This window comes from Rhinoraja longicauda, chromosome 25, assembly GCF_053455715.1.
Source record: "Rhinoraja longicauda isolate Sanriku21f chromosome 25, sRhiLon1.1, whole genome shotgun sequence".
Lineage (NCBI taxonomy): Eukaryota > Metazoa > Chordata > Chondrichthyes > Rajiformes > Arhynchobatidae > Rhinoraja > Rhinoraja longicauda.
The window spans coordinates 20,591,113-20,616,528 of NC_135977.1; the positions used below are offsets into that span (position 1 = coordinate 20,591,113).

The following is a 25,416-nucleotide window of genomic DNA, read 5'->3' on the forward strand; positions in this document are numbered from 1 at the left end:
TAAGACCAAAAAAACACAACAAAACACAGAGACAAACGGACCGCAGGTAAGCCGCAGCTGCTAGGGCAGCGCCGCCATTTTGGGTAAGAAAAGGGAATGGTATGGGTGGAGATTTTAGTAACAAGTAGGGTTGGAAGCAGTTCAAATGAAGCATCATACATGTTCAACAGTAAACTCTTGGTTACTGTTATCAAGTTTATCAGTATTATCAAGTTTAGTGTGAAATAATGGCCAGGAGATGGTGATAGATATGGTCAGTACTTTCAATTAACAAAACTACTACTTATTTGGAACTGGATATTGGAACCAATAATAACGTTCATCTCTTCAGACTATTTTCCATTCTTGCCAGAACTTCATTGATAAGTACGAAGTTCTGGCAAGAATGGAAAATAGTCTGAAGAGATGAACGTTATTATTGGTTCCAATATCCAGTTCCAAATAAGTAGTAGTTTTGTTAATTGAAAGTACTGACCATATCTATCACCATCTCCTGGCCATTATTTCACACTAAACTTGATAATACTGATAAACTTGATAACAGTAACCAAGAGTTTACTGTTGAACATGTATGATGCTTCATTTGAACTGCTTCCAACCCTACTTGTTACTAAAATCTCCACCCATACCATTCCCTTTTCTTTTAAAAATAGCGACTGAGGCTATCTCCCTGAGATACTTATTTTAGATTAATTTATCCTTCACTCCTAAGGAACGTGAGATTTAGAATGAGTGCTGGGACTGATGTAGGATCTTGACCCGAATCGTTGACTATCCCTTTGCATTCACAGATGCTTCCTGACCCGTTGAGTTCCTCCAGCAGTTTGTTCTTTGCTCCAGTTTCCAGCAGCTTTGGCCTGTTATGTCCCTTGATTTTAACAAAGCTTAGTCATCACATTTAGTTTAAAAATCTTCTTTTGAAGGAGAAGAGATGGAAAAAGAGAATGCGTATTTTTATTTTTAATTGCAACATGCAAACAGGAATGGGTTGGATTGGCCAGTCTTCACATTAGCTGGAACAAACGACAATACATGGCTTCCTTCTGGTTTTAAGGTAGCAAGTCAGATTGCCTTCTGACTTGTAGGTTGATTGTATGAGCCATGCCAGGAATTGGAATCTCTCGGTCTTTAGTCCTGATTGTGATGTTGCAGAGATAGTTGTGGAATATAAATAAGCTACTATTAATCTATGTAATTTACCCAGTTTCCAGAAAGACAGATGTATTTTGTGCAAGTAAATTGTTACAAGCTGCTACTAACTTTAAAAAAAAGTATATAAACTTTATTAAACTTTTGCTTCCATTCAGATGATTGTAGAAATCTGAGGTTTCTCAGCTTTCCTTTTTGGATTGCCTGTGTATTCAATCTTGCTCCACTCCATAAAAACACTGACAGAAAACTTCTCCATGGATTTCCACGCCAATGTTATGTGAAACACAGGAAGTTGCATTGTCGGTGCGCTTGCCTGAGATCCAGTCACATCACCTCCCCATGTATTGCTGTTGAGTGGCATCAATGTCCTGTTCAATGCCTGGCAAGGTTGCCCAATTTTCCTAGCGGCACACATTGATGGTGGAAATTTGTTTGGATGATCTGACCAACAAGCGATGTAGGAATTGTTGGCTGAAAGTTAGGAATCTTTGCAGTTCACAATATTGGAAAATAATATCCAGAAATTGTATCACCATCAATTGTATCACCCTGTTTCAAGTCGAAACCCTCCTTCAGATGTGAGTCTGAAGAAGTGTCCCTACCTGAAATGACACCTATCCATTTTCTGCAGAGATGCTGCCTGATCCGTTGAGTTACTCCAGCATTTTGTATCTATCTTTGGTATAAACCAGCATCTGCAGTCTCTTTTTATCACATTTAGTTCTGTCAGGTTGGACATCGTAAGCTTGGTGCTATCTTAATGTGTCCAGTTATTTTCAATTAAGACAATTTAATCTTTAAATGTTCTAAACCTTTCATTGAGAGGGTTACCTTTATTCATGAGCTTGTATTATTTAATTAAATAGAAAAATGAGGTTGAGAACTTCAGTATGATCAAATTCAGTGGATTTTGCAAGCTGATGCTTGTTTCTGGAACAGAAGTGGTCAAATATTAAATAATGCACTTTATTTGTTGGCAGTCACCCTCGTGAATGTAGGGGATGCTGTTTGAGGAAATGACTGCTTGTTATTTGTTGTGTAGGAAACTAACTGCAGATGCTGGTACAAATCGAGGGTATTACAAAAGGCTGGAGTAACTCTAGCGGGTCAGGCACCATCTCAGGAGAGAAGGAATAAGTGACGTTTTCACAAAAGACTGGAGCTTGTTATAAGTTGCTCTTTGTAGTTGTACACTTTAAAGTGCGAAGAATATAACGTGTACCTTGTGGGGATTTAAGTGGAAGCTGCCCATAAAGATCTTTGCCTGGTAGTAGTATCTTGGTCTAAAAGGGTAGAAAATATGTCTGAATTGTAAATTTGTAAGTAAAGGGCCTGTCCCACTTAGGCGATTTTAAGGCGACTGCCGGCAACTAGGCTGTCGCCGACAGTTCGCCGGGGTGTCGCAGGCATGATCGTGAGGAGTCTTCCAAAGATCGTAGTGGATCTCGGCGCGTCGCTGAGAAATCAAACGGTTTGAAATTTCTCGGCGACAGCTGGCTTGTCGCCAGGTATCGTTGCTTATTGCGGTCGCTGTCGCACGCTGTCCCCGGGTTTGATAGGTTCTCTTAAGATGCATTTAGAAGCACATAATATTAAAATAAGTAAAGTCATTTCAAAATACCATAAAATGCTTGTGTTTAACTAATTTACTTATCGTCAGGACATCTGACAGGTAGATTGGAGGCGACAGTTTGACGGTCAGGTAAGCTTGGGAATTTTCGCAATGTTTTTGGCCTCAGCCATTACATTTAAAGTGAGCTCCACACCCAGATATGGAACCCAGAAACCAGATATACGAAACGTCACCCATTCCTTCTCTCCCGAGATGCTGCCTGACCTGCAGAGTTACTCCAGCATTTTGTGAATAAACCAGATATACATCTCCCTTACATTTTCAAAGAATGCCCACACACATTTCACAAAAATTCACTTAACCACTTAATTTTTTTAATTTTTTTTAATACAGCTCTTAGTAAACTGGAAGTAAATCCAGTTTATTCCTTGTTACAGTGAAGCTTGGTTTTTAAGTAACCCATACAAGGTGTTATAGTTCAAAACTCTCAAGTACTTACCGACTTGTCAGTGATTTCAGTGAAAACCAGGACGCCGGAGAAGCATTGACAGCGTGGGAATTTTCGTGATGTTTTAGAAGACGCTGTAATCTCGACCTGACTTGGCATTGTCGTGGTCATTGTCGTCGGGAAAAAGAAAAGTTTGGCGATCTCTACGACTTTGACAGTCGCCAAAAAAATCGCCTAAGTGGGACAGGCCCTTAAGTCCAGCATTTAGCCATTGCCTATCTTGGCCTTATGTCAAAAGGTCCCGAATTAAGCTTTTGCTTTGGTAGTTAGTGGTAGCTTGCGACGAGCTAATAATATTGTTGGCCATTGCAATTGCTTGTTTTGCAGTGTGCTAAGGCAAATGGTTTCAATTATTTTAAACGACTGAAAATATTCTTGTCTTAAGTTCTATTTTGTCACTTTAAGAAGCAACTGAATATAGCATATATTCCTTTTCTCCAGAGATGCTGACTGACCCACTAAGTTACTCCAGCATTTTGTGTCTATCTTTGGTATTAACCCGCATCTGCAGTTCCATCCTATATATTTCATCTGAATTTGTTCTATGTTTTAACTTAAATATTTTTATTTCCAGTATCTACTGCACAATCTCAAGAGCACTTCTCACTCTGGTTATAAGTTCTGAATATCAGAAATAAGCTCTTCTCCATATCATACAAAAGTATTTACTTAAAATCTTTGGTACCTCTTTAGTAAAGATGAGCTGTTACAATTGGTTGGAGCTTGGAGTCTTTTGCTTTTAATTTATTAACATGTATTTAAATCTCAAAGAATTTGACAAAATTGTGTGTTCCAAGTGTAACAAAAGAAGCATTTGATATTTCTATATTCTAATATTTTTAGGATTTTATTTTTAGACTTTCCTGGGGCCAGTGATCACCATTGAACTGTGTAGCCAAACAAAGAGAAAAGGAGAGGGTAGCATCCATCACATCTCACAGGGGGTGATGAATATGATGTTGGAGGTCCAAACAACAAGAGGCAGGTGGTGCTAGTCGCACTCGCTGTGCTGTATAGGGTGCGTGTCTTGCTCTCCCCCCCCCCCCCCCCCCCGGTCCTCAGGCAGTATTTGCACATCGCTTCATTGGTTCTGCACTGAACCATGTGGCAATGAGATCACTTAAACACTGAGCAACAGTTGAGGGCTGAATCCTCAACTAGGTTCTGAGCATCAGGAGGGTGGGGATTACAGCATGGCTGCATTGTCTGTAATCCATCTTGACTCCATTAGTGGGTTTGTTCCTGGGAATGCCTGGAGTTTGTCATTTACATTTACCCGATGCTTAACAAGGTTGAGTCATTCTAGTAATTCAAGGCAAGGGAATACCATTGACTGAACCTCAACACTTTTCAGCATAATGACTGAAAACACTGCAGCTAATTCTACAAGCTAGTAATCTGATGGATATACCATTCACATTTTATCAATGTAGCTGTGCTCATCAGTTGACTGCTGACTTAGAAAAATACAGGAAACAGGATTCTGGTCCAACATGTCCACATCGACCAAGATGCGATACAAGCTAGCTCCAATTGCCTGTGATTGACCCATATCCCTCTAAATCTTTCCTCTCCATGTACCTGTCCAGGTGTCTTTTTAAATACTGTTATTGTACTTGCTTCAAACACTTCCTTTGACAGCTTATTCCATATACCCAACACCTTCTGTGTAGAAAAAGGTGTCCCTTGAATTCCTATTAAATCTCCCGTCTCACCTTAAACGTATGTCCTCAACTATTTGATTCTCTCACCTTGGAAATGAGATTGCATTCACTCCCATGATTTTATGCACCCTGATAGGATCAGTCTTATTCCAAAGAATAAAGTCCTTGTCTGCCCAACCTCCCTGTATAACCCAGTCCCTCGAATCCTGGCAGCGACCTCTTAAACCTTCTCTGCACTCTTTCCAACTCAAAGGCATCTTTCCTGCAAAACTGACCAGTATTCTTCAAATGCGGCCGCACCAACATCTTGTACAACTGCAAGTAACACCCAAATTGTATACTCTGTGTACTTACTGACGAAAAGCAACTAGCCAAAAGCCACCTTCATCACCCTGTCCACCTGTGACACCACTTTCAGGAAACTATGTATGTATTTGTACTCCACAGTCATTTTGTTTTACAACATTCTCGAGCCCTACTGTTTAACTTCCAAGAATGCAACAATTCTCACTGGGATGGTTTTTATATATATTTTTTGGTTGTGTATGTGTGGGAGGGGGTGGTGGTGTGGGTGGGTGGGGGTGGGTGTGGGGGGGGGGGGGAGACTTTTCTCTTCCTCACGGCGCGGGGTGCGGCTCGGCTGCGGGGCCTAACATCGCCCGCTGCGGCTCGGCCGCTGGACTTTACATCCCGGTGCGGCTCGGCCGCTGGACTTTACATCCCGGTGCGGCTTGGCCGCTGGACTTTACATCCCGGTGCGGCTTGGCCGCTGGACTTAACAGTGCCCGGTGCAGCTCGGCTGCGGGGCTTAACATCGCCCGGTGCAGCTCGGCTGCGGGGCTTAACATCGCCCGGTGCAGCTCGACTGCGGGGCTTTTCATCGCTGGTGCGGCTCGACTGCAGACTTGACATCGCCCGGTGCGGCTCGACCACGGGACTTAGCTGCGCAAGGCTTGGTTGCGGGCCTTTCATCGCCCGGTTCGGCCGCGAGACGTTTCAGCGCCCGGTGCGGGGACTGTGCGGGTCGGTCGGGGACGAGCTGTCTGTCCGTGGGCGTGGGGAAGAGAGTGGAAGTTTTGTTGCCTCCATCACAGTGAGGGGGTGTTTGGAGTCACTGTGATGGACGTTTGTGTTGGGGTTATGTGTCTTGTGTTCTTTTTTTTTCTATGACTGCTATGTAGTTTCGTTCGGTACTTCGGTACCGAACGACAAATAAAGCTCTGTTATACCTGTTATTTAAATTAAACTCCATTTGCCATTCTTCGGCCAACTTACCCAGATGATTAAGATCCCTCTATAAATCTTGATAACCTTCCCCACTGTCTATGATACCACATATTCGTGTCATCTACAAAATTACTAACAATGCCTTATACATTCTCATCTAATGATATACATGACAAACAAAATGGTTCGAGCACCTGCTCTGAAAGCACACCACTGATCACGGGCCTTCAGACTGGAAAATAAAGCTGCTATTGTTACCCTCTGCTTCCTTCTGAAAACCCAAGAGGTCACGAGGATAACGTACAAACTCCGTACAGACAGCACCTGTAGTCATGATCAAACCCGGGCCTCTGATGTTGTGAGGCAGTAACTACCTCTGTGCCGCCCATTCATGAGACTCAAATTCAGGAGACACTGTCTCCCAGGCACAATCATAAGCTTATTGGTAAGGGTGTCAAAGGTTATGGGGAGAAGGGAGGAGAATCGGGTTGGGTGGGAAAGATAGATCAGCCATAATTGAATGGCGGAGTCCACTCGATGGGCTGAGTGGCCCAATTCTGGTCCTATGATTTATGAACTTATTTCAAAGCTGGAGAAGATCAAATAATCCAGTGCCAAGTTTACCATAATGCAGGTGTTGGATTGATTTAAATCGCCGACATTTTGTTTTGTTGTGAGGAGAGCAGGATGCCTTTCATGTGAGTCAGTTATCCAGCCAAGGGAATTACAGTTATAGTCCTGCTATAAACATTAAGTCAGAACGATCATACATTTCAGTAAAATAGTAATGGGTTTTAATTCGCACTCTGTTTAAAGTTCATTTGTGTTAAATGGTGTTTATAATGCTGCAAAAGGAAATGGCTAGTATTTTCTCTGTCGGCCATGGCATCCTGTTTGACTGTAAAACATCCTTGCTTTCAGTTAAGTTAAGTGATAAACGATGTAAACTCTCAAATGTGTTTTTAATAAAGTAAATTAATATGGCTTCTGATTCAGTAGGAAACCAAGGAAAAAAATGTTCCTTTTTCTATAGTTTAAAATAAAAAGATCATACTTTGACAAATTCAGCTTTTAAAATGCACCTAGTATTGGTATTGACTAATGCAAACCCACTTTGAAACAATGGGGCTAACAATCACTAAAGTAGGAAGCAATCGCAAAATAGAGATATTTCTGCATATGAAAATGGGACTGTGTTGGAAAAGTAGATGTGTGTTATCTAGTAGCATTAGGAGTAGAATATAAAGTCTAACAAAGCAGGCAAGAAACAGATTGTATGTGCTCCTGTTAGAAATGGTCAGTAGAAGTCATGACTAGTTCAGGAGCAGTGGTGGATGCGTCCAGCAGCTACAATTCCTCACTCCACTTTTACATAGCCCAGATAATCTATTATTTGTTCGAGACCAATACACCACAAGCAACAACTGAGAGAACGTATTTGAAACAAGTGCGTTAAGATCAAAAAGTAAATGTCATCTTTTGAGCTTGGACCATTCTCTAGATCACCTGGACACAGTTCCCAAACATCTTGCGTGCAATGTGTAGGAAGAAACGGCAGATGACCTCCATTGTCAGAGTGAGGTCAAATGTAAATTGGGGGAAAAGCACCTCATATTTCGTTTGGGCAGTTTGTAACCCAGCGGTATGAATATTAATTTCTCTAACTTCATGTGAACATTGGATTCCCTCTCTCTCTCTCTCTCTCTCTCTCTGTTCCTCCCCCACCCTAGTCATCGTACTAGTTTCACTGTCATCCTGTTGTTTTTCAGTGCCTGTGCAACTCATTATCACCTATCCCACAGCCAACAATGGGCTCCATCTTTCCTTAATTATCATTGCTTTTTTCCCCATCTTCCATTCCTTTGCCCTCTATCCCTCTTTTCCCTTTTCCCTGACTCTCAGTCTGAAGAAAGGTCTCGACCCAAAACGGCACCTATTCCTTTTCTCCAGAGATGCTGCCTGACCCACTGAGTTACTCCAGCTTTCTGTGTCTGTCTTTTTGTTCACAGTGGTATATGACGGGCAGAACTGTCAGTAACATTTCATCAGATCTGGGATGGCCCAGATTAATAGATGAAGTAGAATGGAATCACTTGCAAGGTGAAATTAGCTACCAATATATGTCTAGGCACTTGGAGCGAAATTTCATTATTTTGGCAAGTAGATTAGATATTTTAAATCTGTATTCATCTGAATACTCATTGAAAAAAATAGTGCTTGTGTGCGTAATTTTTTCCTTAAATCTTTTAAAGTATTTCTGTACTGAAGGAGGACTGCCTTTGAATGTTGGAGCTGCTGTTCTTTGTAGGGATCGTGGGAATATGTGAGAAACTATTAATAGATCTGTAGACTCTGAAGCCCAGCTAATGTACCAGAGCGTTCCACCAATGCCACCATAAACTGCTCATTCATAGATCTTGCTGTATAAAATAGCTGCTGTATTTGCCTGCGTAAGATCTTGTACCAGTGCTGCTTTGATAATGTGCAATATTTTGACATTTGAGAGATGGGATAAGTGCTTAATTTTTCTATTGAACATGCTTTCAAAATTTATCATTTTAAATTTAATCGTAATTCTACGTAGTGCAATCCTTGCTCCAGTGCCTAAAATAATATTTTAGTTTAAGCTTTCATGTCAACACATTAAATATTGCATCTTTAAAGTCTTCATCATTTTTTTCTCTCTCTCATTTTGGATGTGCTTTAGTCTCTTCTGGCAATATTTGAATAAGCAGTTCTAGATATTTACTCACTCGTCACAATCTTTGAAAGTGAGTCTGTGACTGTGCCACCGTTCTTAACTTTAAATGAACTTCCGGTCTGAAGAGTAATATGCAAATCTTTTCCAGGCAACCTGAAATACCACCTGAGGTACTTCGGCAACGGGAATCCAAATGGCTGGACATGTTGAACAACTGGGACAAATGGATGGCTAAAAAGCACAAGAAGGTAAAACTGGTTTTGGGGTGAATACTGTACCTTTGCTGACACTGAGTAGGATTTTTAAAAAGTTGCAAAATTTGCTATATTTTTTATACAAATTTACAAAAATACATTATAATTTCTACATTCTTCTTAAACTATCAGTTATGTCTCCTTTTTCAGTCCAATTTGGGCTTTTTAATTGTCTTTATTTAGCTGGGCATTAATATTTTTTAAGTGTGTGTTAAAATAAGTCTGCTACATGGATGAATAAGAAATTATGCTTTCCTACTTTAGACACATGCCATTAATGCAAACTGGTATGAGTATTTCAGAAATGTATACACATTTTTGTGAAAGAAGGCAAGAAATGAAAACGGACCTATCTGTCTTGCCTTTTGTTCCCATAATACTACTAGGGATTCAAGTTTTATGAAATGGGCACTTAAAAATCTGTGGAGTCACATTACAATGTTGGGATATTGATCAACAAAAATCTGAAAGCCTGAGGATGTTCTCACTTCTGAGATCTTTTTCCATTCTAACCTGTTGAGTTGTCGTGTAATTGATTTTCCATGTCTATATTTGTGCTGCACTGTAATTGGGTGTTGTCTCTGACCCCATGAGCAATATAATTTATTTTTATCTTCCTATTTTTCATTAATAGTTGTTCTTCCTCTTCATATTTAGAGTTGTTAATTTCCTGAATTTGCTTGCACGTCATTCGTTACGTTTCCATTAGTATCAGTGGTTACTTGGCCTTTGGATTTCTGTGCTACTCAACAAGAATGGGCAGGGACTTGGAAGAATAGTCATTCCTCTATTTATTTTAGAATTGGAGTTGTTAATGTCAATTTGGAGTGGAAATTATAATGGTTCTTCTCCTTCCCCTTGTTCATGAAGTGGTAATTGGAGCACAACTGAGATAGACACAAAGTGCTGGAGTAACTCGGTGGCATCTCTCGAGAAAAAGGGTGGGTGGTGTTTTGGGTCGGGACCCTTCTTCAGACTGAAAGTAGAGGGGAGGGAACTAGAGGCAAGAAAAGGCCACAACAAAGCAGGCCGGCAACAATGACCAAGGAAGGGTAGAACCCATCATGGCCCATTGTTGGCTGGGGAAGAGGTGATAACAAATGGATACAAGGATGCAAACAGTGGAACTAGTAGAACAACTAGGGTGGGGGAGGGGGAAGCGAGGGAATGCTGTGTTACTTGAAATTAAGGAAATCAAAGTTCATACTTGTAAGCTGCCCAAGCGACATATACGATGCTGTTCCTCCAATTTGTGTGCGGCCTCGTTCTGACAGTGAGACAGTGGAGCCGTGACTGTTTGGCTGATATGTGCTAAATCATCACAAACTACTTGTAGTCTCTTTGTCTAATTACATGGTGGATAACTTTGTAGGATGTCTGGCAATTGGATTCTTGTGCCTTCACCGACACACAAGTCGCTATGGGGAAATGACTCGGCACAATTAATTGATCATAACTTTTAATGTTTTCCTCGCACATTTGTATGATATCATTCTCTTCATGGTGGCTGCTGCTAAATGTACCACAGGAGTTTCTGGCATTAGTGAATAATTTGTTTCTGGCATGATGAGTTTGCATTTATCCTGTTTATCAATTTTCCGAATCAGATATACGGGGCAAATTTAGTGCTATTTGGAATTGTACTTTGAAGTGTTCTAAGGGAAGTACAATATGCTTCAACTGGAAACTAAAGGAACTCTCCATACTGTGAGGAGGGAACAACTGCCACCCAAATCACCATCTAGGAAAAGTTAAATATGGAATGAGTGTAATTTATTTTCACCAGATGTGTAACTTGGCCAGAATTTAGACATTTGTAGCCATGGTTACTAAGCAGAACTGAAGGAATAGAACTATCCCCAGTTGCATAGCTCAATCTGTTTTTAAAGATCGTAGAGCCATTTTCAGTAATCCAAATTCTTGATGGATCTAATATGGCTTTACAATTTGATCTGTTATGAGACGTTTGTCTAATTTTTTTTCTTCAAATAGCTCAATGTTGGGGATTAATTGTGTGCTAATATGCAAAAATGGAGAAGTGATGGGTTGATAAACTAATAAATGCAAGTTGGGCGATATTTTTGTCATCAACATTGAGCAAGCGTATAAAACAGAGAATGGAAAATCAATTACTTGATGCCTTTGATTTATCAATTTTTAATGTTCAATATCCAATGACAGTAGCTCAGATTTTGCAATCAACAGCAAAGCACCAATTCTTTTCACTGATCAAAGATTTAGTCATCCTTGTGGGAGAAACTGATCCTTTATTGACGTCTGTTTTTATCAAGGGCTGGGTCAGTTGGATCTCGAGTGTTCAGCATTTGTATTGTCAGCAAGTTGGTTAAGCACCAAATATACAAATAATTCTCCTAGAGAACTACTATGTCTTTAAATGCTGTAAAGGATTGGGAGATCTACAACAGTGAAATCAAGCTGGTTTGAGTTGCCAGTCCTGTCTGTGCCTCTTTTTTGCCAAGGCCCCTGCTATGGGCACGATGAGGACAGAGCGAGGTTGACCCCCTCTCGCCCAGGACGGCTGCTATCCAGCAAGGCTTATTATTAAACATTTAAAAATGCAAAATCATTAAAGCATGAATATATTAATGATTTAAAGCATTGAAATAAAACACAAATCAAATTCCATCTGAATTCTAGGCTGGAAATCTTTATTTAAATGAATAGTCATTCCTGGGTGTGGGTGGGGAACTTTTCTCTTCCTCACGGCGCGGGGTGCGGCTCGGCTGCGGGGCCTAACATCCCCCGGTGCGGCTCGGCCGCTGGACTTTACATCCCGGTGCGGCTTGGCCGCTGGACTTTACATCCCGGTGCGCCTTGGCCGCTGGACTTACATCGCCCGGTGCAGCTCGGCTGCGGGGCTTAACACCGCCCGGTGCAACTCGGCTGCGGGACTTTACATCGCCCGGTGCAGCTCGGCTGCGGGGCTTAACACCGCCCGGTGCAGCTCGGCTGCGGGGCTTAACACCGCCCGGTGCGGCTCGGCTGCGGGGCTTAACACCGCCCGGTGCAACTCGGCTGCGGGACTTAACACCGCCCGGTGCGGCTCGGCTGCGGGACTTTTCACCGCTGGTGCGGCTCGGCTGCGGGACTTAACACCGCCCGGTGCGGCTCGGCTGCGGGACTTTTCACCGCTGGTGCGGCTCGGCTGCGGGACTTAGCTGCGCAAGGCTTGGTCGCGGGCCTTTCATCGCCCGGTTCGGCCGCGAGACGTTTCAGTGCCCGGTGCAGGGACTGTGCGGGTCGGTCGGGGACGAGCTGTCTGTCCGTGGGCGTGGGGAAGAGAGGGGAAGTTTTGTTGCCTCCATCACAGTGAGGGGGTGTTTGGAGTCACTGTGATGGACGTTTGTGTTGGGGTTATGTGTCTTGTGTTCTTTTTTTTTTCTATGACTGCTAGGTAGTTTCGTTCGGTACTTCGGTACCGAACGACAAATAAAGCTCTGTTATTCTATTCCAGGCCTGACTGACATAGAAGAGGGGCACTTCTCCAGCATAATGCTGAGGAATCTTGAGGAGATTGATCAGGAATGTTGGACTCCACCAGCATGGGCTAACCTACTGGGCATTTCTTGCAACTCTGTATTTTGCAGCTTTTTACCTTCCCTTATCCATGTTCTCTGTGCTTGTCTGTGCTTGTTTCTTGTATATCAACCAGGTCACTTCAACAGCCTGGTAATGTGGCCTCGCCCTGGCAGAGCAATTCTCTTTATCCTATCTGGCCTTCCTTTCCCCACCCACTCTGAACCTTAAGGCCAACATGTTTTCTCATTCCAAGTTCTTTGACCTGAAGCATTAACTCTTTCCATAGATGTTGTCTGATATGCTGAATGACACTAACATTTTCTGTTTTTATTTTAAATTTCCAGCATTCAGTCATTTTTTAAATTTTCATTTCACAATAATCATTCACTATCTGGAAACTGTTGCAAAGTTAGCATGTTTTATAATTATTTTGCATTGCTGTGTACTCTTTCCTTTATCCTTTACATGAACACATCATGCCGTCTCTTCACATACTCTTTTCTCTGACTAGATAGCATACAAACTGTACCCCTGTACACACAACAATATTAAACAAAGGGCCACAGTTCCAGAACAAGGGGCCACAGTTTAAGAATAAGGGGTAGGCCATTTAGAACTGAGATGAGGAAAAACTTTTTCAGTCAGAGAGTTGTGAATCTGTGGAATTCTCTGCCTCAGAAGGCAGTGGAGGCCAATTCTCTGAATGCATTCAAGTGAGAGCTAGATAGAGCTCTTAAGGATAGCGGAGTCAGGGGGTATGGGGAGAAGGCAGGAACAGGGTACTGATTGAGAATGATCAGCCATGATCACATTGAATGGCGGTGCTGGCTCGAAGGGCCGAATGGCCTCTTCCCGCGTCTATTGTCTATTGTCTAAACTAAACTTGGCGTTTGGTATTTTCCATTGAATGGTTGGCACTAAACATTGGCTGTAGCACTAAACACTTGGCCAAGGACATATGAAAGAAGGTTTAGTGGGCAGTCGTCTTACTGCTTTGTGAATTAGCCTTATAAAGTTTCTCTGTCTTAAACTATTTGTTGCATTTGAAACCCAGACCTGCTTCAGCCAATAAATGACCTTTATGTAGGCTGCATTGACCCGTGGTGACCGTTCTTTTATTGTTCAAGGTTTTCAAAGTAATTTCTCTTAACTTTTATTGCTTATCCATGCCATGGTTTCAGAGACATGTAATGATACACTTGATGTGAGCTGCTGTATATGAATTTCTGTCTTGTCAAACAATTTTAACAATGATTTCACCTTAAAGAATATTAGTATACACAATTGGTACATTGAACAAGTTAAAGTTATAGTATTTGTATGTAATTGTACAGAAAATCTGTTAACAGCCTATGATAATTTTTGTACATTTCAAATGCTCAATTTCTCTAATCTCCCTTTATCACTAAAGGAATTCAGTAATGTTTCTTAAACGTATCTGTCTTAGTCACAAGATTGTGCTCTGGAGCTTCTCCTTATAGACATTATTTAGTAATGCATTTATTCACAAAATGCTGGAGTAACTCAGCAGGTCGGGCAGCATCTCGGGAGAGAAGGAATGGGTGACGTTTCGGGTCGAGACCCTTCTTCAAACCCTTATGCATTTAGTAATGCATAATTTGCTGACATTTTCCTGCCTCTTTTGCCCCAGTGTCCCACCTTTTGCTCTCCTTTCCCCTGCTGCACCCCACACCAAACATTGATTAAATGAAGATTCATTGGGTTCGTTTGAAGTATTCCAGTGCTGCTTATTCATTCTGTGCCACTTTATGTCCTTAAATTTATCAGGTTGCCACATCCAATATAGTAGAATATTTCCAGGATTCAGAGGGAAGTTACCTCCAAAGAAAAATATGCTAGGTTCATTAATTGGCCACAAGTGCATTAATACATCTCAGCAGGATTAGTAATGTAGGAGACTAGCCTTGGTCGATACAAAATATAGCATTGGGAAATAACCTAAAGTGCCTGTTCCACTGCAATTCTTTTTAGAATTATGCTGACAGCGATGCAAGGTCAGACGGTAGACTCACTCAAACAAAGGTAGGGCAAGCGGACTGTTAAATCATACTTTTGCACGAGCTAGCACCTTCAGATAAAAACTATTAAAGTCCAACTCTAGATATCTGCACTTGGAATGATGCAGCTGATTTTAGTAATCAGCAGCAGCAGTAGCAGCAGCAATCATCATCAGCAGCAGTAGCAGCAGCAATCAGCAGCAGCAGCAGTAGCAGCAGCAAGCAGCAAGCAGCACCAAGCTGTGTTGCTTGGGAAGTAGTGTGGGGATTGTGTGGGGATTGTAAGGAGTAAGACCTGTGTGATCTCCCGGACAAGTTCGATCGCCTAGCTTGGGGTCGGAGAGGAATTTCCCGGATTTTTTCCCAAATTGGCCTGGGTTTTTTATCCGGTTTTTCGCCTCTCCCAGGAGATCACTCAGTTCTTTTGGGTGGGCGGTTGGAGCGGTTGGAGTAGCGGCCGGGCGGTAGGTTTAGTAACCGAGCACGGGGCTTTGTTTGGAGAGTATGAGTGCCAGGGCAGTTTTTTGTTCTGGGTGTCGGATGTGGGGAATCTGGGAGTCTGATAGTCTTCCAGACATCCACATCTGCGCCAGGTGCGACGAGATGGGGCTCCTAAGGGACCGTATTAGGAACCTGGAGCGGCAGATTGATGACCTCCGTCTGGTCAGGGAGAGTGAGGAGGTTATAGATAGGAGTTACAGAGAGGTGGTCACTCCTAGACCACGGGAGGTAGACAAGTGGGTCACTGTTAGGGGGGGCAAGGAGCAGAGGCAGGGACTAGGGAGTACCCCGGTGGCTGTACCCCTTGGAAATAAGTACTCCTGTTTAAGTACTGTTGGGGGGGATAGTCTACCTGGGGGCAGCGACGGTGCCCGGGCCTCTGGCAAGGAGTCCGGCCCTGTTGCTCAGAAGGGTAGGGAAAGGAAGAGGAGAGCGATAGTAATAGGGGACTCTATAGTGAGGGGGTCAGATAGGCGTTTCTGTGGACGCAGTCGGGAGACCCGGATGGTGGTTTGCCTCCCTGGTGCCGGTGTCCGGGATGTGTCTGAGCGTGTCCAGGATATCCTGAACGGGGAGGGAGAGGAGCCAGAGGTCGTGGTACATATAGGTACCAACAATATAGGTAGGATAAGGGAAGAGGTCCTGAAAGGAGAATTTAGGGGGCTAGGAAGAGAGTTTAAAAAAAAGGACTTCCAAAGTAATAATCTCAGGCTTACTGCCTGTGCCATGCGATAGTGAGAACAGGAATGGAGTGAGGTGGAGGATAAATAAGTGGCTGAGGAACTGGTGCAGGGAGCAGGGTTTCAAGTTTCTGGATCATTGGGACCTCTTCTGGGGGAAGTATGACCTGTACAAAAAGGACGGGTTGCATCTGAACCTGAGGGGAACCAATATCCTGGCGGGGAGATTTGCTAAAATAATTGCGGAGACTTTAAACTAGTACGGTTGGGGGGAGGGACTCAAACACAGATAGCTAACAGGCAGTGTGTGAGGCAGGAGGCAGAAAAGGGAAACACTCAGACCCAATATGTAGGAGAGAAAGAAGGGAAAAGAAATAAACTGAGAATAAGAAATGATGGGTCCCTTAAATGCGTATATTTTAATGCTAGGAGCATTGTAAGAAAGGTGGATGAGCTTAGAGCCTGGATTGACATCTGGAAGTATGATGTTGTGGCGATCAGTGAAACATGGTTGCAGGAGGGTTGCGATTGGCAATTAAATATTCCAGGATTTCATTGTTTCAGATGTGATAGAATCGGAGGGGCAAGAGGTGGGGGTGTTGCATTGCTTGTCAGGGAGGATATCACAGCAGTGCTTTGGCAGGACAGACTAGAAGGCTCGATTAGGGAGGCTGTTTGGGTGGAACTCAGAAATGAGAAAGGTTTAGCAACACTTATAGGGGTGTATTATAGACCGCCAAATAGGGAACGAGAATTGGAAGAGCAAATATGTAAGGAGATAGCAGATATTAGTAGTAAGCACAGAGTGGTGATTGTGGGTGATTTCAATTTTCCATATATAGACTGGGAATCGCATTCTGTTAAAGGGCTGGATGGTTTGGAGTTTGTAAAATGTGTGCAGGATAGTTTTTTGCAGCAATACGTAGAGGTGCCTACCAGAGAAGGGGCAGTGTTGGACCTCCTGTTAGGAAATGAGATGGGTCAGGTGACGGAGGTATGTGTTGAGGAGCACTTTGGGTCTAGTGATCACAATGCCATTAGTTTTAATATCATTATGGAGAAGGTCAAATCTGGACCAATGGTTGAAATTTTGGATTGGAGAAAGGCTAATTTTGAGGAGATGAGAAAGGATTTAAAAGGAGTGAAATGGAAATTTTTGTTTTATGAAAAGGATATAATAGAGAAATGGAGGATATTTAAAGGTGAAATTTTGAGAGTACAGAGTCTATGTCCCTGTTCGGTGGAAAGGAAAGAATAATAATTTGAAAGAGCCGTGGTTTTCCAGGGAAATTGGACACTTGGTTCGGAAAAAGAGGGAATATACAATAAATATAAGCGGCAGGGAGTAAATGAGGTTCTTGAGGAATATAAAGAATGTAAAAGGAATCTTAAGAAGGAAATTAGAAAAGCGAAAAAAAGATATGAGGCTGCTTTGGCAAGTAATGTAAAAGTAAACCCCAAGGGGTTCTACAGATATGTCAATAGCAAAAGGATAGTGAGGGATAAAATTGGTCCATTAGAGAGTCAGAGTGGTCAGCTATGTGCTGAGCCGGAAGAAATGGGGGAGATATTAAACAATTTCTTTTCTTCGGTATTTACCGAGGAGAAGGATATTGAATTATGTGAGGTAAGCGAAACAAGTAGAGTAGTGATGGAAATTAGGAGGATTAAAGAAGAGGAGGTACGGACACTTTTGAAAAATATAAAAGTGGATAAGTCTCCAGGTCCTGATAGGATATTCCCTAGGACATTGAGGGAAGTTAGTGCAGAAATAGCAGGGGCTGGTCATTAGAAACGGGGATGGTGCCGGAAGATTGGCGCATTGCGCATGTTGTGCCCTTGTTTAAAAAAGGTTCTAAAAGTAAACCTAGCAATTATAGACCTATTAGTTTGACGTCTGTGGTGGGAAAATTAATGGAAAAGATACTTAGGGACAATATATATAATTATTTGGATAATCAAGGCCTGATTAGAAACAGTCAACATGGATTTGTGCCTGGAAGGTCATGTTTGACTAATCCTCTTACATTTTTTGAAGAGGTTACCAGGGAAATTGATAAGGGCAAGGCTGTGGATGTTGTCTATATGGACTTCAGTAAGGCATTTGACAAGGTTCCACATGGAAGGTTGATTAAGAAGGTTAAATCGTTGGGTATTAATAGTGAGGTTGTAAGATGGAGTCAACAATGGCTGAATGGGAGATACCAGAGGGTAACGGTTGACAATTGTATGTCAGGTTGGAGGCCAGTGTCTAGTGGAGTACCCCAAGGATCTGTGTTGGGTCCACTGTTGTTTGTCATTTACATTAATGATCTGGATGATGGTGTGGCAAATTGGATTAGTAAATATGCAGATGATACTAAGATAGGTGGAGTAGTTGATAGTGAGGTAGATTTTCAAAGTCTACAGAGAGACTTGGGCCTTTTGGAAGGGTGGGCTGAAAGATGGCAGATGGAGTTTAATGCTGATAAGTGTGAGGTGCTGCATTTTGGTAGGACAAATCAAAATAGGACGTACAGGGTAAATGGTAGGGAATTGAGGAATGCAGTGGAACAGAGGGATCTGGGAATAACTGTGCATTGTTCCCTGAAGGTGGAATCTCATGTGGATAGGGTGGTGAAGAAGGCGTTTGGTATGCTTGCCTTTATAAATCAGAGCATCGAGTATAGAAGTTGGGATGTAATGTTAAAATTGTACAGGGCATTGGTGAGGCCGAATCTGGAGTATGGTGTGCAGTTCTGGTCGCCAAATTATAGGAAGGATGTCGACAAAATGGAGAGGGTACAGAGGAGATTTACTAGAATGTTGCCTGGGTTTCAGCACTTAGGCTACAGAGAGAGGTTGAACAGGTTGGGTCTTTATTCTTTGGAGCGTAGAAGGTTGAGGGGGGACTTGATAGAGGTTTTTAAAATTTTGAGAGGGACGGACAGAGTTGACGTGGGTAGGCTTTTCCCTTTGAGAGTGGGGAAGATTCCAACAAGGGGACATAGCTTCAGAATTGAGGGACAAAGGTTTAGGGGTAACATGAGGGGGGACTTCTTTACTCAGAGGGTGGTGGCTGTATGGAATGGGCTTCCGGTGGAAGTGGTGGAGGCTGGCTCGATTTTATTATTTAAGAGTAAATTGGATAGGTATATGGATAGGAGGGGATTAGAGGGTTATGGTCTGAGTGCAGGTAGATGAGACTAGGTCAGGGAGAATGGTCGGCGTGGACTGGTTGGGCCGGACAGGCCTGTTTCCATGCTGTAGTTGTTATATGTTATATGTTATATAATGTACAACTAGCTTGTGTTTTTGTTTGAGTGAAGCATTCCATTTAAGGACATAGTTCAAATGCATTGGTGGAGACCAGGTCTCCTGTTTGAATAAAAATGGGAGAGCTGCTTTTGGATATTTGCTCTCCTTTTTATTGTGATGTCCATTTATCTACAAGCAATTTTCCTGCATTTACCGATGATAAAAGTATCCAAATTTTTTTTTGCAAACCATATAATTTAGTTTCATTTTTCACTTGCTTCTGTTTTCCATTAAGGAAAGAGATGAATTAATACTGCTTGCTCGAGTTGCATTTTTCAATTCTGTATGGATATGACTGTCACTAACAAAGCTAGCAATTAATGTACAACTCTGGAGTTGGTTTTGTAAAAATAATTATAGGTGGCGCAGCAGTAGAATTGCTGCCTTGCAGCGCCAGAGACCTGGGTCCGATCTTGACTACAGGTGCTGTCTGTATGGAGTTTGTACGTTCTCCCCGTGACCACGTGTTTTCTCCGGGTGCTCTGGTTTCCCCGCCTAAGTGGCGTAGAATGAATTAGCAGCACTGAAATACTTGAAAAGAACCCAATGAATCTTCAGTTAATCAATGTTTGGTGGGGGATGGTCTCCATCAGTGCAAAATCATGCAGGTTTGTAGTTAATTGGCTTCTGTAAATTGTTCCTGGTGTGTAGGATACAACTAGTGTATGGCTGGTCGGCATGGGCTGAAGGGCCAGTCTCCACGCTGTATCTCTAAACTAAACTAAGTTCATGTGGTGAGGATGCCCGTACTCAATAGTTGTTGCTATCTGGCTGGGGACTTCATTATTGTAATCTGACAACAAAGAAGGAATTTCCAAGAATGGATGATTTGTGACTGATTTAAGGGAAGTTGGAGCTAACAGTGTTGTCTCAAAGTCTTCAGGGTAGCACTGATTGTGTGAAGAACATCTGCTCTGATGATGAGATATTTTCCTTTAGGTCTGTGCTGGAGGGAGTTTAATATCATTGAATTTCCCCTCCTCTCTTTGGAAAATTTTCTTCTTTTCAAAAAAAAAAACTGGGCAAACTGCCTCATACCCAGCACTGTTTCTTGGAAACTGTAGATATGGTATAATGAGCTGATGCAGTGTGTATTATTGTGCTTGAGGCCAGTAGAATGTTTAATATCCCATTAAAAATGCAAAGTTACAGAACATACTTTGTAGTGAATATTTGTCCACAACACAGCATGTTCTTTTGATTGCATATTTTGAAAACCATGAAAACTGCTTCCTTTCTTTGTGTCCATGGAATTCTTTAGACATTAGAGATACTGTGGGGAAATAGCCCATTCGGCGCACCGAGTACGCCCCGACCAGTGATCATCCTGTATACCAACACTATCCTACACACAAGGGACAATTTACAGAAGCCAATTAACCTACAATCCTATATGACTTAAGGTGAATGTGGAAATTCTGTACAGGCAGTGCCCCTAGTGAGGATCGAACCTGGGCCCCTAATTCCTTTCCATGCTTTTGGTTTCCTTTAGACTTTGCCTTTACTTCCATATAATCTTTATATATAATTTCACTGTGTTAAAAGAGCCTTGTCTGCTACTCATCCTCTACTTGCATTTAAACCAGAACATTGTCTCAAGTAGCCTGTTCGCTGATTTCTGAAAGGCATTCTGGAAGAAGCATTCATACCTCCATATTGTTATTCCAGTCACTCCTTTCTCCTAAAGACAAACTTGTAGGCCTACATTGGTATCATGCTGCCTGGATACACGTCACAAGGAATGAGTAGCTTTTTCTTGGTGGTTTCTTCCTCCTGCACTTAGATACATTCCAACAAGACTTGTTTCCTGAGTCAAGCCCAAGTATGAAATAAAAAAGGACTGGAACTAATTTTTTTAATTCTGAGTTTCAGTAGTAGTTACTGTTGGCATTTGAAGATTTACCAGAGTTTTAGTGAAGAACGTTACGATGACTGACTCCTAGATCTGTGATAAAATTGAATTTTTGGTCCGTAATGTTTCGTCAACCAAGTCAAATTTTTGTTGCCTTTTCCATGTTAGAATGACCTTTGTGCTGTTTGCTACAGTGAAATAATATCCTGTTTAGTTTAGAGATACAGCATGGAAACAGGCCCACCGAGTCCACGTTGACCATCAATCACTCATTCGCGCTAATTCATGTTATCCCATCTTCGCACCCATTCCCCACACACTAGTGGCAATTTACAGAGGCCAATTAATCTACAAATGCACACATCATTGGGATATGGGAGGAAACCCACGGGGTCTCGGGGATAATTTGCAAACTCCACACAGACAGCCCCTTGAGGGCTGGATCAAATCTGAGTCTCTGGTGCTGCGAGGCAGGAGCTCTACCAGCTGTGCCACTGTGCCGCTCTTTTGTGGTGTATGAATAGTTTTCTCTATATTTGAGCTTCCATTGACCACCACCTCTGAGAATGTTGTAATGCCTCAGTAAAAGCATAGTTAAGCTTTACAAATGGACCTGCACCCTTTCAGTACCAATAAGATGGTGTATATTAGTGTAAACTGTTGTGGACTTTCAAGCAATTGGTTGTGGGAGGAAATTCTGCATTCTAACCATCTTCAGCATTTTTCCCTAGTTTCTAAATGCTTGCCCTCTTTCAAGATTTTGAATATCTTATTAACGTTTCTCGATTATTATTATTTTAGCAGCATTGAATAGTTATTTAAACCATGAATTGACATTGTTTAATTTTGTGTAATCTGTAATCAGATCTCAACTCTCAGAAATGAGAGTATATATTTTAAAAACCTTTCAATTTTATAATCAAAACCATCATGGCAGGAAACACATTTTGGCAGTGTAGATTTCCATACTATTTTGGAAATGGAAATATGAATTATTCTGAAATTTGATTGAAAGACACAGCATGGAAGCAGGTCCTTCAGCCCACCGAGTCCACACTTGCTATAGATCACCCATTCATACTAGTTCTATGTTATCCCACTTTCTCATCCATTCACTACACACGAGGGGCAATTTACAAAGGGCCAATTAACCTACAGACCCACACATTTTTCGGATATGGAATTAAAACCGAGCACAGAGGAAACCCATGCGGTCACAGGGACAACGTGCAAACTCCACACAGACTGCATCCGAGGTCAGGATCAAACATTGGTCTCTGGGGCTGTGAGACAGCAGCTCCACCAGCTGTGCCACTGCCATCCCTCGTGATTTAGAGCATGAACGATTTCCAGGTCCAATGGTCTACTTTAAAATAAGAGAATAGGTCCAGATTTTGAAATGTTTCAGTATTAAAAGGGTTAATTTCTCATGTGCAAGGTTCAGAAGAAAAAGTGTTCAGGTCCTTGTGTGCATTATTTTCACAAAATCTATTTTTGAACTTTGAAAAATGTCAATGTAACTACGTATTAACGTTCATTATTATGATAACTGGCTGACTGAAACCATACTTATCACACCCATTCTCGCTCAATGACACTTGCTTACAAGAATTCTTATCATCTAAATTTTCAGCAAGGAACAATGTTTTTATGTTATCTAATGGTGGGCGGTGCCTCTTTTTTATTGGTATTTTTCACTTCATCTAATCTAGACTTGGAACCAGTGTTCTGCACATTGCTTAAGGAGAGATAGGAATCTCTGGATAAATTGCTGCTGAGCATTTGGGAAATGTGCAGACTGGTACAGTGTTGTTCAAATAAACTTTCAGCACATAGTTTCTAAATAGTTTTCCTTCCTGAGTAATTGTCTACTTATGGTTAAATGCAAGAAGCACCGCCTTAAACTATGCTTGAATTTGAAACTGAACAAGTCATTACAAAATAATTTTTCACTTATTGATTGGTTGACCTTTTTTTTTAAGATTTGATTTTTCAGAATAGATGTGCACTAATGCCTGGAAATGACTGCAGGCATTATTAGTCTAAACACTTAACAGGTTTGTGTGACTAGATGCTTGGTGAATCATGGTTTGTTGGGCGGTGCATGGTGGATGAGAATTCGCAAGGAAAAGCAAGACAATGAAAGGGAATATAAGAAAATAACTGCAGATGCTGGTACAAATCGATTTATTCACAAAGTGCTGGAGTAACTCAGCAGGTCAGGCAGCATCTCGGGAGAGATGGATGGGTGATGTTTCTGGCCGGGACCTTTCTTCAGAAGGGAAGAGATTGGTTGAGGGAACAACCAGTATGAGTTGATGGAGGCAACATAAACATTGTCAATCCATGTCCACCAGAATTGCTGCCTGGGCCCGCTGAACTATTCCAGAAGGCCATGAACCAACAAACCTGCACATTTTTAGGATGTGGGAGGAAACCTGGAGCACCTGGATGAAACGCATGTGGCCATGGAGAACGTGCGAACTCCACAAAGACAGCACCAGTGGTTCGGAATGAACCCGTGTCTCTAATGCAATGAGCAGCAGCTCCACCTGCTGTGCTTCTGTCTGAGAGTATCACCAGCCAGGAAACGTTCAGTAAAGGCACCAGCTGTGTCAATTTAAAAAAAATTTAAACAATGCAATTATCCAGAAAAAAATTGTAAATGGCAAGAATCGTTTTGATTAATCTGAAGGAAATATGTGCTGGCCATAAAGAGTCATAAATTGGAATGAAATGGCAAAGAAGAAGGTGGGGATATGGTTATCCTCGAGGCTAAGTATTGCATGAGGAAGCACTAATCAGCATTGGCCCCTCAGAGCATGCTAAGAGATTGATAAGAAGGTGTATGTGTCATTATTCAAGGGACATTGAGCAAGGGATTGTCGGAGGGCAGTTGGAATACCGAGGAGTAATGATTGATTTGTTGGGAAAGGGACAGGAAGGCCAAAGTGCTGAGGTGAGAAACTAAAGTTGACAAAACTGGCCAAATATCAGGCATTGGTGCAAAGCTTTAAGATGGTTAAATGTGCGTCAATTGCTTTTTTTTAGACCACACAGCAGTGCTACATTATCAGCGATTTGTCCGATCTCCTTCACACCAGTCAGCATCTTATTGAATGTAGGCTGCTTCTTGTGCTGCTTTCTATTCTGTTGAATCCTCAAAATGTCCACATGACTCCTGTGATTGTTTTCATCTCTGCTCGTAGATGTACATTTCATTTAAACTTTCATTTTCTCTGTGTAGCTAAAGTGTTCAGAGCTTTGCATACATCATGGATATTGTTGAAATATTTTGCAGCTGAGCATCAGACCCCTTGACTTTTGCCCATTGCCCCATTTTCCCTCCATTGTTGTTTTTGTTATTTCCCAACATGTGATGCCTCCTATGTTTGTAGCTGGATTCCATCTGTCACTCTCTGTCCATCTTGCCATCTTATCGACATTTCCTTCCAGGTTTCTTTTGGTCCTTGAAACATGGAAACATAACGTTTGACCTTGTGCATCTCAAAATAACACGAAATGCTGACTGTTGAATCTGAAGTACTGCTACAAGACATGCATATAAATTTGTAACAGTCTCATAATTATCACTTCCACAAAGATTTCAGAGTTGAATTTGTAGTTTGTGATAACCTACATCAGCCGGGTGAGCATATGTTAGTGCAGAGTAACATTGATTTCAATTAGGTAGCACCATTTTGGAATAAGTCAGAAAAAACTAACGCATGGCTTGGCATTTTCCAAGATTGTTCCTATTTTGGAAGTGAGTTGGAGAACGGCTTGCGGACACCTTGACTCTCAGTATTTATCAAAGCTATGTGTGTATTGAAATAAGGAATTCCTAATGTAAATTCCACTTTGGGAAAAATGGTTGGTTGGCTTCTGTTCGCCTGAGCTGGATGATGGTGCATTGGAGAGGGGAATGTTTCATCTGTGGTTGGATTTCCTGCTGGGGCTGACTAGTCCTATCCTTGACAGGCACCCCCCCCCCCCCCCCCCCCCCCCACCCCACAGCTTTCATAGGTGAAGTTGTCTCTGGCTGTTGGATTGGCGAGTGTATTGCTGTTGATGTTGACCATTTAGTGGCATTGACATCTGGCCTCCAGGGGAGTCTAAACCTCATGTGCATGATGATAACAAATATTCTCATACTCAAAACTATTTTTACATCGTTCTAGTGCAGAGCGAATGGTTGGGTCCACTTGTATCTCTGAGCTACTAGGCATCGTTGCTGCTCTAATTAGAACATCATGTTTTCAATCTTCTCTGTGTGAGATCACTGTTCTGATTCTCTCTCTGGCAGCTGCATCCACGACGTCACCAAAATGGTGCATATAGGCTCCCTTCTGTTGCTGCTTGTATAAACTAACGGGAAGATATTGTCTATTGTAGGCACTAACTCTCAACCAACAGCAGTCTGTTATAAACCCATTCTACATTCACCTA

General features: G+C 42.1%; 1 protein-coding gene across 1 annotated transcript in view; it reads left to right on the forward strand.

The window, feature by feature from the left end:
• LOC144605913 (TBC1 domain family member 10A-like) overlaps window positions 1-25,416 on the forward strand; it is a 75,510-nt gene that overhangs the window by 22,886 nt on the left and 27,208 nt on the right. Inside the window, exon 2 of the mRNA XM_078421575.1 lies at window positions 8,974-9,073. Coding sequence (XP_078277701.1) covers window positions 8,974-9,073 — 100 coding nt within the window. The remainder of the gene's footprint in view (window positions 1-8,973; window positions 9,074-25,416) is intronic.